General features: G+C 36.9%; 1 protein-coding gene across 3 annotated transcripts in view; it reads right to left on the minus strand.

Moving 5' to 3' along the window:
• Positions 1-900: 900 nt before the first annotated feature.
• actr3 (actin related protein 3) overlaps positions 901-14,539 on the minus strand; it is a 69,214-nt gene continuing 55,575 nt past the window's right edge. For all 3 annotated transcript variants that reach the window (XM_043694021.2, XM_043694020.2, XM_043694022.2), the window contains 6 exons: positions 10,927-11,070; positions 8,127-8,300; positions 7,941-8,033; positions 6,376-6,501; positions 4,612-4,695; positions 901-2,219 (listed from right to left, as the gene is read on the minus strand). In XM_043694021.2, the coding sequence (XP_043549956.1) occupies positions 2,124-2,219; positions 4,612-4,695; positions 6,376-6,501; positions 7,941-8,033; positions 8,127-8,300; positions 10,927-11,070 (717 nt within the window). In that variant the 3' untranslated portion in view covers positions 901-2,123. The remainder of the gene's footprint in view (positions 2,220-4,611; positions 4,696-6,375; positions 6,502-7,940; positions 8,034-8,126; positions 8,301-10,926; positions 11,071-14,539) is intronic.

The raw sequence follows: 14,539 nt of genomic DNA on the forward strand, positions 1-14,539 counted from the left end.
TAGAAAGTGACTATAGACCTCAAGATATGACACCTCACCTTGGAAGGGAACATGCGTGAAATCTGAAAAAGCCAGGAGAATAAATTGATAAAATGAAGTTTGTCTGAAACACAAACTTGTTTAAATTTTATTAAATTCATTTGTGTTATGTTGGGAGAAGCCAAGTCTTTCAAGTTAAGAGTGGATTAGTTCAAAATATTTTTAAATTTGTTAAAACATTGTTTATGTTGTTATCAGTTACTTTCTGACATATTCCTCAATTAGGCTGATTTAAATTGGAGTGTTCATACATGGAGATAGTTTGAATTGATGGAAAAACATCAAAGAACATCACAGTAGTATATAATTTAATATGACTGCTGAAAAAATGTACTTTCTGCTCACTAAAGGATATAGAGGAACCTTGATTATCCAAACAACACGGGCAGGGAGTATTTTATTTGGATAATCAAATGCCGGATAACAGTTTAGCTAAGCATCAGGAACTTGTGAACTTGTTTAGATTATCCAAAATTCGGATAATCGACGTTCAGGTAATAAGGCTCCTCTGTAGTTGTGTTTAATTACTGGTATTTAATTTTGCTGATGGTCTTACTATTTAACTAAGCATGCTCTACATTTGTAGCCCAATTCTGTCTAGCTTGGTGTTGGCCTGCTAACGTTGTTAAGAAAAGTTGAGTGAAGACAAATGACAATCTAATAAACAGAAACAAGTTGATGCTATAGAATTACTATTGATATCTTTGCAAACGAAACTTGTAGAACTCAAATGAACCTTCACTTTCATGAGTGGTTAATTCAATTCAAAAAGAAATACAGGTCTCTTTTATTATGCCTAGTTGAAAAAGTGCAAGTGTGAAGAAGTTTCCATATCTAAAATAACCAGTCACAGCCAAAATGTTTAAAAAGAATTTTGTGCCTTTATTGGAATGGTGCAAGGCATTAAATACACCACTTTGATCATTAGATTATTTGGTTTAAATCAAAATGAGGCTCTAGAACTACAATACTGGTCCAACAGTCTTTTTTTTGCAGGAAGAAACAGAAGAAATGCATTCAGCATTTAGAAAGCACTAGCAGGCATCTGTTAGTTCGAATAAGAAATAGTTCCTTAGTTCCCAAAGCACTTGCGGAGTTAGCCATATTTGATATTCGGAAACAGTTTGTTATACTTTTGGGGGTGGACTGAAGTCACAAAGTCACATGACTTGTACAAACTGTTTCACAGCCTCTTAGATGCTGATACAATTTTGTTGAGACTTTTCTGAGAAGACTTTTTTTTAAAAAAGAGCATAGATACACTAGTCACTGCTGTACACATAAGAAATCCAAATTTTTAAGAAATGAAAATTCACAATGTAACCCTTTGAACAGTTAGTGCTGGAATGTTGCTTCCTCTGCTAAGAAAGTTTCAATCTGTTCCAGCAGAGCTTGATGAAATGTTCGTAATTTAATTATATACAGACATAGCAGCAAGATGTGCTAACAGTAAAACATACCACCCAAAAGGTAAAAAGAAGCCTCCAACATTAACTAAAGGGTAAGTATATCTGTTTCAAGTTCTCAGAAATCCACTTCTCATTGCATTTTATTTTTCTAAACTGATGTGTACAACTTCTACTGACCAGTACATTCACACTCTTTCACTAATTGTTAGTTTCCTTGTCATTTATTATTTTACTTAATAGATAACCTAATTCTCTCATTTTCCCCACCTGATGTATAAAAAAATCAGTATGAAATATAACAAGATCTTGCATTGTACACATTTAAGTGTACAATTCAAGTATGGTAGAGCTGACATCCTGTTCTCTCAAATCCCATTTTGGATTTCCCACCAACAAATGCATTATCTTAGGGCATAATCGGATCTAAAACCATTATAGAATGTTCTTACAAACTAATCCAAAGTGTTTAATAAAAGAAAAAAAGTTTATATTTTGGCTTCGTTCAATGTAGCCCATTTTAAGACACTCAATTGTTAAATTAGCCAGCCACACACTGTTTGGTCATCCATTTTTAAAAGTCAAGCCATTTTTTTTTATATAATGCAACACCAGTCATTCAGCCATAACAGGCCCCAAAAGCAAGGCTCCCTTCAGCCCTCAATATCAAGATCAGCCTTAAGACATGACTCCAAATACAGGGTTATGGCGACAAATGCTGGGGCCAATCTCCTCATAATCCTTTTTGGTGTGGCATACCTGGTAGAACTCCGGCTGTAAGAAATAAAAATATTCTTCTGTTAAAGGTTCAAAAGAAAATGCTCATTACTGTAGAATAATAAGTTTTGCATTTGGAAATTGTTCCACTAAAATATATTTCAGTGTCAGTAACAAAACTTGTAATACCACTCAACTTCATATGCTGTCTAATAAATTTACTTCGCTGTATGACTACTTTTTCTTATTTTACTTTTGAGAATTTGTAACAATTAAGTTTTGTCACCTTTAAAGTTTAGTCATTTTGTAACCTTACTTAAACCTGAACAGCAGGTTAATAAGTAGTTGCTTAGTACTACAGAAATTGAATAAGATGAAAAATACATGTTACTAAAGTTCTCCATCTTGCACACATATGGACTTCACAAGAATGTTAAATTTTAACCAAACACAATAATATGCGCTACCGGAAGAAAAAGGGTCAACTCCGAATGGCCGACATATTACCACGGACAAAGGAATGGGGAGCTACAGGTTCCCCAAACTCCCAGATAATTTCATTGCTGGTGTAATGCCAGGTTACGTAGGCTGTACATCTGACCAATGGGCTGAGTGATTCATACTGCCTCAATTACTTGGTCAAACTACACTCAACCAGCCGACACTTGCAACACCTAAATCAAAACCTGCACTGTTTGGTGCAACTCCATGATTGGCAGCACTAGAACAATGCTATGAGAAATAATTTAAGATAATTAGTTGAACTTGTGACTGGCTCATTTATACTTGCCAGAAGTGATGTACATTTCATAGAAATTATCTGCAGAGAACACGTTCAAAACTTTGTCCCAAAAGCAGCATTTTCCATCCTGATATTCACCAAATCTCACTTATACTTAGCAGCATAATTTATATTACAAACCCCCCACTATGCCATTAAACATTAAAAGCTCACCAGCCTTCGGAAAGAAAGGACATTCCCTTGGACCACATCTGTTCATTTTTTTTTTTAAAAAGGTAACTTAATGGGATGAGGGTATCTCTAGCAAGACAAGTATTTATTGCTCATTCAAGTGCTGCAATACATTGATAACGCTGTAGTGAATGAAATCCCAGGATTTTGACTCAGCAACATAAATTAATGCTGCTATTATTACAATACAGGATACTCCACGGCTTGCAGGAGAACTTGCAGATGAAGGCAACATATTACCTTTTCCTTCGAGATAGTTCATGTTGCAGGTTTTGAAGGTGCTATTGAAGCAGCTCAGGTTGCTGGTATATAATACATACTGCTGCCACAGTGGCATCAGTAATGGAGGAAATAATTATTTGCTTTGATATGGTAATGACTTTGCCTTGGACTATGCAGAGCATCTTCAGTATTGAAGCTGCAAATATGCAGGCAGGTTGAAAGAATTTTCACATTGCGACTGCAGAATGGAGGGCAGGCTTTGGGTATCAGGTGCTAAGTTCTTCATTGCAACATTCCTAACCTCTAACCAGCTCATCACTGTATTTATATGGTTAGTCCAGTTTTTGGTGATTATAATCTTCAGGATGTTGACATTGTGAAATTCAATGACAGTTACATCAAGGGGAGATATTAGATTCACTCTTGCAAGACATGGTCAATGTCTGGCACATCAATGGTATGGATGTGACTTGCCACCTAGCCATACAATCTGAACGTTATCCAGGGATTACAGCATGTAGACATGATTGATGCCGTATTCAAGGATTTACAGATGATATTCAAAACAAACTGACACAAGGATAGCTTTGTTTGGTGGAAGCTTGAGTCAGATATACAGCACGAAAACAGACTCCTCAGTCCGACTTGTCCATATCCCTTTAAACTCTTTCTGTTCATATACCCATCCAGATGCCTTTTAAATATAATTGTACCAGCCTCCTACTTGCCTCTGGCAGCTCACTCCATACTCAGTGAAAACGTTGCTCCTTACGTCTCTTAAATCTTTCCTCACTCACCTTAAATTTATGCCCTCTAGTTCTAGACGGTCTCAACCCAGGGAAAAGACCTTGCATATTTACTCTATCCATGCCCCTCATGATTTTATAAACATTTATAAAGTTGCCCCTCAGCTTCCGATGCTCCAGGGAAAACAGCCCCAGCCTGTTCAGCCTCTCCCTATAGCTCAAACCTTGGCAACATCCTTGTAATCTTTTCTGAACCCTTTCAAGTTTCACAAAATCCTTCTTCTAGGAGGGAGACCAAAACTGCATGCAATACTCTAAATGTGGCCGAATATGACACTCCAACTCCGACACTCAATGCACTGACCAATAAAGAAAATGCTCTTGCCATTCTGCAAAGGGTTTTACTACTTACCAAAGGCTAAGTTTGTCTTTTAAATGTTAAGAGATTAGTACACAGACTAAGCACACACATGTATACAGAAATTGAAATTTCAAAATGTTTACTCACAGTGGATGCAAGCATAGAACCTCCAAACCAAACGGCATATCTCTGCATGTGGTGCGTGATCACTTGAACATCAATTGGTTTAGGCTACAAAAAGAATGTAATCACATAAAAGAACTGAAAATTTTATTTCAAAATTCAAGCAGTTAAAGTGGTTTCCAATAAAGCATAAAATTTCAATCTATTCTGTTCATCTAGAAGGATGTTAAAACTTTAACTACAAAACGACAAGAAACTGCAGCACTATTTTTAAAAAAACTTACAAAGCACAGATGTTGCATTCCTCAATATTGGCTCCTTATATATCCCAAGCGTTTGGACACTTGCGTCAAACAGCATCCAATAGGTTTGTCGGATTTTCATCTTAGCCAATACATAAATTACAGACTATCATATCCTATAACTGGAAGTTATGAACAATCTTGGGGATGACAGCAATTTTTATCAAAAGCACTCATCTTACTTCCTTTGTCTCCTGCTGCAAACTGTTGTGTTACAGAAGGATGGTGGTAAGACTGTTAAACATGATTGTTGAAGATTGAGAACTTTATATAAGTTCCAGAACACATTGCTCTAGGAAACTCATTCAAAAAGCATAGTCTGAATTCCTCATCAAGGCAACGTTACCAATTTGATTTGCCTAATTTACATGTAGATTAAAATCAATTATCGCCATCATGTCATCACAAGCATCCAGCCTTTCTTGTATACTTCTTCCTACATTGTGGTTACTATTCAAGGCCTGCAGATGCCACCTACAATTGACACCCCCACCCCCTAATGATTTGTCATCTCTCGTATCCACCTGAACTGTTTCTATAACTTGATCTCTTGCATGAAGGAAATCTCCACTGCATGAATACCACTGATTAGGAGTTCTCTCTTTAGTTTCCTACTTTGCTTAAATGACACAGATTTAAGTATCCAATCTTCATTATTCTGCAATCACATCTCCCTATTGGCTATCATATTATTTTTCATTAACTTCAATATGCACCATCAATGCATGTACATCATTATGAATGCTGCATGCATTCAGATATTGAACCTTCAGTTTTTTTTAAAATCTTGGTAACATCTAATTTAACTACTGGTTTTTCCTGACTTCCTGCCTTCTCAGACCTTCATGTCCACAGTAACAGATTGCTTTCCTGCCTTGACAATTCTTTGATTTGTTGCTTTTGTCCACATTTGATTTTTCCATCCCTGCCACAAAACGCCCCAGTTGTGTAGCATGGTGGCACAGTGGTTAGCACTGCTGGCTCAGACTGGCACTGACCCAGTTAGATTTCAGCCTTTGCTGACTGCTCGCATGGAGTTTGCATATTTTCATGTCTGCAGAGGTTTCCTCAAGGTGCTCCAGATTTCTCCCACAGCCCAAAGATGTGCACGCTAGGTGGATTGGTGATAGTAAATAAAAGGTGACGGGAATAGGATGGGTGAATGGGAAGGGTGGGTTTGGAGAATTGGTACAGACTAAAAGGGTGAAATAGCGTTTATCTGCAGTGCAGGGAATCAATGATTCTACAAATGGCAAGAAAATATCTAGAGATACTTCAAGATAAGCACTTGAATAATTTTGATACAAGTTAGCAGAAGTGTGCAGCTACTCATCAAAAAGTCAATGTGAAGCATGATAAGCAATTTTGTCTCAAAATAACTTCCAAATAAATAATTTTAATTGGAATTAAATATGGTTAGCAAATGGACCTCTTTGGTCTGTATTTTGCACCTCCATTTTGATGTATTTAAAAAAATTACACAAACCTTTAGTTTTCCACCACTCAATTCTTCACTGAGTTTAAGTCTGGCATCTACTGTCCTCTTTAAATCTCTTTGTAAACGACGTCCAAAATCTCTAAACATGGTTGAACCACCAGAAAGGACAACATTCTGAGAATGAAACAAGAATTTTCAACCTTAACGCACCAAAAGCTTTGCACAACTTTCATTTTTATCCAAAAGATGCACAAATTTCATACGATATAATAAGATATTGCAAGAGATTGTACTTATTCACTCTGAAGAAAACTAGCACATGTGCATGCGCAGGTGTGGGAAGGAGAGTTCGAGCTTGGCTTTTTTTGTATTTTAAACCAGGTAACCAAAAGATGAGAAATTCAAAGAGTCAAGAAATAGGAAGAATCTAGAATGTTGCTTTAAATCCCAACAGTATCTGGAGCATTCAAGAGCAATTAAATTGTACGACTTGAAAAACATGGCACTTCGTTAAACCAAAATTCGACTGCTGATTGAGTTCCAAGAAAGATCACTTTAAAGGGTTAAACATAACAGTAGTAGTAGTAAGTTTGGAGAAAAGTCAAACATTAGAAACAGAAGTTGGATTACTAGAATAGGAGGGAATATGCGCTTATGAAGGCTAATATTATTAAAATTGTAGCTTTGTACAAAAAACTTCTCTGCAACATATTCAATCAAAAATACAAATGTGACGTTTGAGGACAATGCAGCAAAAACACTATGGAAGAAAACTGCATCTTCCAAACTTTCCAGTAGTCAACCCCCTTCCTTAGGCATTCAACTCAAACTTTCATGCAGGAAACATTAATACCTGGCATCAATTTCTCTATACATTAGTACTACTATATTTTGCTATGGCTTACTGCAACATATTGTAAAGGCAAATGAAAAAGAAAGAAATGTGAATAATACTTAGTGTAGATTAGCTCCAAGAATTGCAGAAAATTGGTCAACAGGGAAACAAGTGAAACAAGCAATGTAAAAATGAAAGGACACAGCTGGTCTCAGATATCACATTGATAAATAGAGAAAAATATTTTTCCCAGCGTTTAGTGCACCATTGATTACTACAGATTAATATCTAATAACTCGTCAACAATTCCAAAACCAAGTAAAATTAATGACAAAAAACAGATATAAACAAAGACAGACCATGAATACATCATTCAGTCCTTCAAGCCTACTCCACCATTCAGCATTACCATGGCTGATCACTTAATTCAGTACCTTTTGATCGCTTTATCCCCAAGAACTAAACCTATCGCCTTCTTCAAAACATTCAATGTTTTGGTCTCAACTGCTTTGTGCTGCAAAAACATTCTACAGCCTCAGCACTCCCGGATTGAAGAAATCTCAGTCATAAGTGTCCCGCCGCTTAGAATGTAAACTCTTGTTCTGGACCTCTAGTAATTGGGAACATCTTTTATATATTGATCCTGTCTCATCTTGCTAGAATTCTGAAGCAGAAAAAGGAAGTCTTGGATTTAAATGTTACTGTACCTTAAGATCTTTTAAAATCAATTGTTTTTCAAGTGTACAAGGCAATAACACCAGACACTTAGACCACTAACCTTATAAAGTGGACGTCTAACATCAATGGGGCAGTTCTGAATGACTTCATCTACGACGTCAGAGATCGGCTGTGTAAAATCAGGATTTGCAAACTGTAAGAAGAAAGGCATTGCATTGGTCAGTGATCAAACCAGACAACAAACTCAAATTGCAATTACGTGCACTGAAGTATAACAAAGATTTACCTCTGGATGGAAGAAAATTTCAGGGCCCAAAAATCGTTCATAGCCTACATCAATAGTGAATTCTTTCTTGGAGATGGCATTGACTCCAGTATACTGTTTAATCCATTTTGTACCATCTGTGTCATATTTGTTGAATTCTTTCACTAAGTCTGGGCAGACATAGCTAAAACGTTCCTTTAATTCAACAAAACAGTAGACAGAAAACAATCATTGCCAAGTCACCACGAGCTATCACAATTACCTTCAAAGTCAAAGTAAACCTTGAAATAATTAAAACGATTTGTTGAAAAATAATCCCTCCCATAAATATTCCAGTACAAAATTTAAATCGAAAATCCAACAGACTTTGAACGTCGTTATTTACGTAGCAAGCCTAATAGAGATTTTTCATGTTAAAATAATTGAGACGATTCACTCAAAGGAAACAGACCCGTTTAGTTTTGATGTTCAATGTATCTCGAGTGGTATAAGTCTCCCACAAAATAGCCCAGTTTTGTTTCATTGCTTGGTATGAGTAGACTGATTATAGTCAGGGTGAATGTGGGATTAAGATTAGTCCTGCCCTACAGCGAGGGGGAGGAAAAGGTCTCTGAAGGTTCTTCTGTAAAATTGCACATGCAGATGTTGGGCAAAGAAACTGCAACTTTGGGTTAACAACCTTTCATGGCCCAACAACTTGCTCCCAAAATAACTCAGATTCAGACAAACAATATGCACTTGGCTGAAATACAAGATGACTGCAAGATTGCTTGGAAGCCCAGCACAGGTAAAATAACTAAACAAGAGAAAGGGAGGGGTGAAAACTGAGAACAATGGAAAATAAAAAGGAATTTAAATCATTATTCAAAATGTTTACTACTATGCAATAAAACATGTTTGAATAAAAGCTTTCAATGTTATCAAAAGGTGATTTGCCTCAGTTCATTGACTGATTCCTCAATTCCACTTTTAATGGCTTGATAAACATATTTAATGAAGGCAGATGAATTCAGTTTGTTTGATCCAGTTTGCTTCAGCATACCATTCAAAAAACGACTCAATACTGAAATTAAGCTATCTTGGTTAGCTTATACAGGAGAGCTGTGACTAATTCCCAACTATCATACACTGAAACCTGTTACATTAGTGTGTAAAGTATATAAGACTGGCAGCTGCACAATAGTTTGCCTATTTTGTCAAACCAGAGGTGCAAACAAAATAATTCTTTAACAATGTACTTTGCTTTGAAATCAGACATTCCAGTACCACAATAGAAACACTTCAGTGCTCACCAGTTTACATTTGAAAAAAATACTTATCATTCAATAAAAGAATTTAAATGGCTGAAACTGTGACTGGAATCAAAATCAAGTTAACCTTGTGGCAGAGTCAAGTGCTAATATTTTAAATGTGGGACCACAGTGTATTGTTATTGCTTGCTGAAATAATGAAATGTTCATTTACTCTAAACAGGATGGCATCACTACTTATTGCCCAGGCCTCATTTTCCTTGCTGAGAAACTGGCTTGGTCATTTCTGAAGGCAATTATCAAACACATTGCTATAGGTTGAGTGTCACTACATAAGGTAGACAGATTTTCTTCCCAGCGAGACATTAGTGACCCAATAGGTTTTTATGACAATCGATGTCAGTTGATTTGGTCACCATTACTAAGACTAGTTTTCAATTCCAGATTTATTAATTAAGTTCAAATAAAATTTTCATTAATTATTGCCGTAGCAGGACTTTTGTTTGTTCACTTATGGATTGTTAACACCACTTTATTGTCCATCCCTGTTGCCCTCAAAGTGGTGTGCTGGAAAAAAGGTGGTCGTGGGAGAGAGAAGAAAGAAAACATTGAAAAATATCAAAAATGGAATTCTGGTCTGCACACGTTTGGGGAGGGTGGGCAGGTGGGGATGCCCAGGATGATACTTGGTTTCCACAATTACAATGCAAAGTTACAAGGAATGATAATACTGGCCATGATCGTATCTCTGGAATTTAGGGTCTGAAGGTGTGATTTTGGCAAGGCTTTTCAAAAGATTCACATAGGATAAATAGAAAGAAACTATATTCACAGGCAGTAGACATTTGAAATCCTGCCCCACCAATGGCAAGAGATACTACAATTTCAAGGACCACTTCTGTTTGTCAATTTCCATTACAAGTCTTTTCACATTCCTGCTTTTGATTTGTTTCAATAGGCTTGAACAAGACTAGAATTGGTCAGGTAACCGTGGTCAAGGTGACAGCCAGTATTTCTGAAGTCACAAATCTGAAACATTAGTTCTTTTTCTTGCTCCACAAATGCTATCCAAGCATTTTCAGCACTTTGGTTCTACTTCATCATGGTCACTGTTGGATTAGGTGATAAATTACTGAAGGCAGTTTCCAATCCTCTTAATTACAGTTCCTAAAATACCAGCTCCCAGTATTTTCTGATGTTTAATCAGTTCTCTCAGTTTGGAGGGATTGAGCAAAATTTTATTCTAAGCTACAAATATCTGAACTGCCACCAATTTGGTGATATTCAGCCAGCAAATTTAAAGCTATTTTTGACAGACTTTTGGACTCAGGCAATTTGTACTTGAGACTGAACTATGCCAATGCTTCCCAGTCAGCCTCCCACCTTTCACCCAACATGAACAGAGTCCCCCCCTTTTTAAAAAAAAGCATAAATCTTAGGTTGAGCTTTTGCTCATTTCTGCTAATTCCTCATGACATGGTATAAAACTTCAATAAATAATGCGCAGGAAGCACCCATAAGCCTTCTCTACACAAAAGGATTTACATAAATACATGTTGCTGTTACTGTACCTTCACAGCCTTAGCTGTTTCCAAGGACTGCTCTGGAGGTATTCCCACCTCTCGATCTCTCAAAAGTTGTTGGATGAAGTATGTAATATCACGACCAGCAATTGGAATGTGCTTAATGCAACTACCAATCACGTACCCTTCAGCCTTTTAAATCAAAGGGGAAAAATAAGAGAGACAATGTTAAATATTGTTAGTCCAGACATTGACACACTTGTTACTACTGCAAAACACCTGGAAATCATACCAGATTGTCATTAGACACTCTTAATTATCATAATTTTGGCACAGGTCTTGGACCATTAATTACCGTATAACCACTTCAGTTTCAAGACAATATAACAGTTACGCAGCGCATTTGTGGAAAGTCCTTATTTGATTTTGTGTGGTGTTACCACATTCATAACCTGTATTACACTTATAGATATGTTGACATCACTGTTTTACTCAGTGGAAGATCAATTTAATGTTGAATTTGAAACAAATACAAATCTCTCCATTACCTTGTCTCAATACATCTCTACAACACAGAGCAATCATTTAAAAACAAGTATTAGGATAGAAATCAATAAACTGGCAATCAATAGGATCAAAAGTTTTAAACGTCAACCAGCTAAGAATTCAGGTTGCAGCGAAGATAATAACTATAGGCAACCAAGACTGAAAATTTTCATTTATTTCAAAACACAAGACTGAATAAAAATCCAGCACAAATCAGCTCGGTATTCAAATTGCTCCAGACAATTCTTGGGTGAGTTATGTCTAAATGGTATTGGAACATCTAATTTAGATAAACAAGGCCAAATGGCCACATGGACAGATTAAGTACTAACTACATTTTCTAATATTATTTTAAAAAGTTCAACAGCATTCTAAAGCATTGTAAAAAAGGTTTAACATCCACGATAAATGGTTGCAGTCTTGACACTAACTTTACTTTCTACTCAATTTAAAAATAGTTTGTGTGCATATTACAAGCAAAACTTCTGATACAGAAGACGTAATAGCTGCAAGATAATGACACCGTTAGTGACCATTTGGCTCACTGCATCTGAATAGGTAAGAAAAATTAAAAACCCATCCGAGAGCTTTAAAGTTTCAAAGGGTGTACTGCTAAAATATTTCTCTAACTTACATGAACCTAATTACCTAAACTCTACTTGAGAACAAAGGAAAAATAATAAGTTGAGTCCATTCAACTATTCAGTCAGATTATTCATCCATTCACCAAGCTTGTGTGCGAAGATGTTTTTCTTAAACATTTCTGTTCATAACTGAACCCTCACTGAACAAAGGTGAGCTGAAGAGTTAACCTCATGGCTTGGCCAATATTTACTTCTCAAACATTACCACTAAAAAAATATTGATGTCATTATCGTAATTGCTGTTTGAAAGACATTGGCAACACTGCAACCAATTTGAAAACAATTTTCCCCCATTATATTCAATCTGTCAAGTTTTTGTCTATCATCCTCACCACTTGCCTTCCCATTGGTCACCCACAAAACTTGGCTATAGTACATGCACTTTCCACATCCAATTAATATATACTGTAAATAATTGCCATCCCAGGACTATACAGTGTAAACGTTACAGATTGCCATCCTGATGATGCCCCTCTTTACTCCAACTGTCTTCAATTCATTAACCAATCCTCAATCTCTGCTGACATATTACCTCCAACACCATGGGCTCTATATTAAGTAACTTATGGTGTCTTATCAAACCCTTCTAAAAATTCAAATACATCTACTGTTTTGCCTTTACTGTTACCTCGAACGAAGTAGATTAAGTTTATTTCCTCTTCTTGAGGTTACGCAGACTCTGATCAATCACTTTATGCATTTTGTACTGCTATTATTGCTAAGTTTCTTTAGCATTTTCTGTTTTTAACTATTTAGCAATATCTAACTTTATCAAAGTTAAAAATCACAACACCAGGTTATAGTCCAATGGGTTTAATTGGAAGCACACTAGCTTTCGGAGCGACGCTCCATCAGGGGATTGTCTGATTAATCACCTGATGGAGCGTTGCTCCAAAATCTAGTGTGCTTCCAATTAAACCTGTTGGACTATAACCTGGTGTTATGATTTTTAACTTTGTACACCCCAGTCCAACACCGGCATCTCCAAATCATAACTTTATCAGGATTACCACTTTCCTAAGTTGTCACATTTTCCACGTAGCATAAGTCATTGCTTTCTAAAATATCTGTTTATTTTTGATTATGGATTACTGGTTCATTCTCAGTCTTGGAGTGCAGGTTCACAGCTGAAATTAGAGTTGTAGGTATTTGGTATGCTTTTCTTTATTGGTCAGAGTATTGAGTGCAGGAGTTGGGAGGACATGTTGTGGCCGTACAGGACATTGGTTTGGCTACTTTTGGTATATTGCATGCAATTCTGGTCTCCTTCATACTGGAAGGATATTGTGAAATTTGAAAGGGTTCAGAAGAGATTTACAAGGATGTTGCCAGGTTTGGAGGATTTATAGGCTAGGGTTGTTTTCCCTGAAGCATCAGAGGCTCAGGGGTGACCTGAAAGAGGTTTACAAAATTGAGGGGCATGGATAGGATAAATAGACAAAGTCTTTTCCCTGAGGTGGGGGAGTCCAGAACTAGAGGGTATAGGTTTAATGAGAGAAGGGAAAAATATAAGAGACCTAAGGGACAACTTTTTCACATGAAGGGTGGTGTGCGCGTGCAATGGGCTGCCAGAGGAAGTGGTGGAGGTTGGTATAATTGCAACATTTAAAAGGCACCTGGATGGGCGTATGAATAGGAAGGGTTTGGAGGGATATGGGCTGGGTGCTGGCAGGTAGAAGTAGATTTGGTTGGGATATCTGGTCGACATGGACAAGTTGAACCGAAGGGTCTGTTTTTGTGCTGTACATCTCTATGACTCTATGGTACTGTAGTATTGTACAGCTCAGTTCTGAAGTATGGATGGCTCTACTGATTTGACTTGACAAAATTGGTGAAACTATTTACAGTTAAATGACAGAGAATCAGTGATTGTTACTGTCACATTCCAACACTGAACATGGAATTCAGCTGTATCAGCATTATGCATAGATGACAGTGTATTTAAGATAAGTCTTAAAGAAATGCTTCATACTGTCTACCTGGAAAGGTGGTGGTGGTGTAGTGGTAACATCATCAAATCCATGCAGTTTGCAAAGAACCTACCCATTGAGTCTGACCCTCCAAAGAACATATGATTCAAATAGCCCCCTTCCGTATCTCCATACCCCAACATTTACCATGGCTAATCCACTTAACATGCACATCTCTAGATACCTCAGACAAGTTCCTATTGTCAATCCATCTAACTTGCACAACTTTGGACTGTGGCAGGAAACTGGAGCACCTGGCAGAAACTCAAAGACAGGGGAAGAGCATACAAACTCCGCACAGTCCACCGATACTGGAATCAAACCCAGGTCCCTGGTGCTTGAGACAGTGCTAACTAATGACCCATCTTGCCACCAATATCTTGGAGAACTTTTTTTCTAATGAGGATAGGAAAAATATGACAACTCTGGACAGATATCACAGGTTAATGTGAACATGGCTTCAAACAAAAAGGATGAAATTTGAATTTAATAAAAAACTGG

This window comes from Chiloscyllium plagiosum, unplaced genomic scaffold (genome assembly GCF_037043375.1).
Source record: "Chiloscyllium plagiosum isolate Xiang-an unplaced genomic scaffold, Cpla_swu_hap1 HiC_scaffold_7, whole genome shotgun sequence".
NCBI lineage: Eukaryota > Metazoa > Chordata > Chondrichthyes > Orectolobiformes > Hemiscylliidae > Chiloscyllium > Chiloscyllium plagiosum.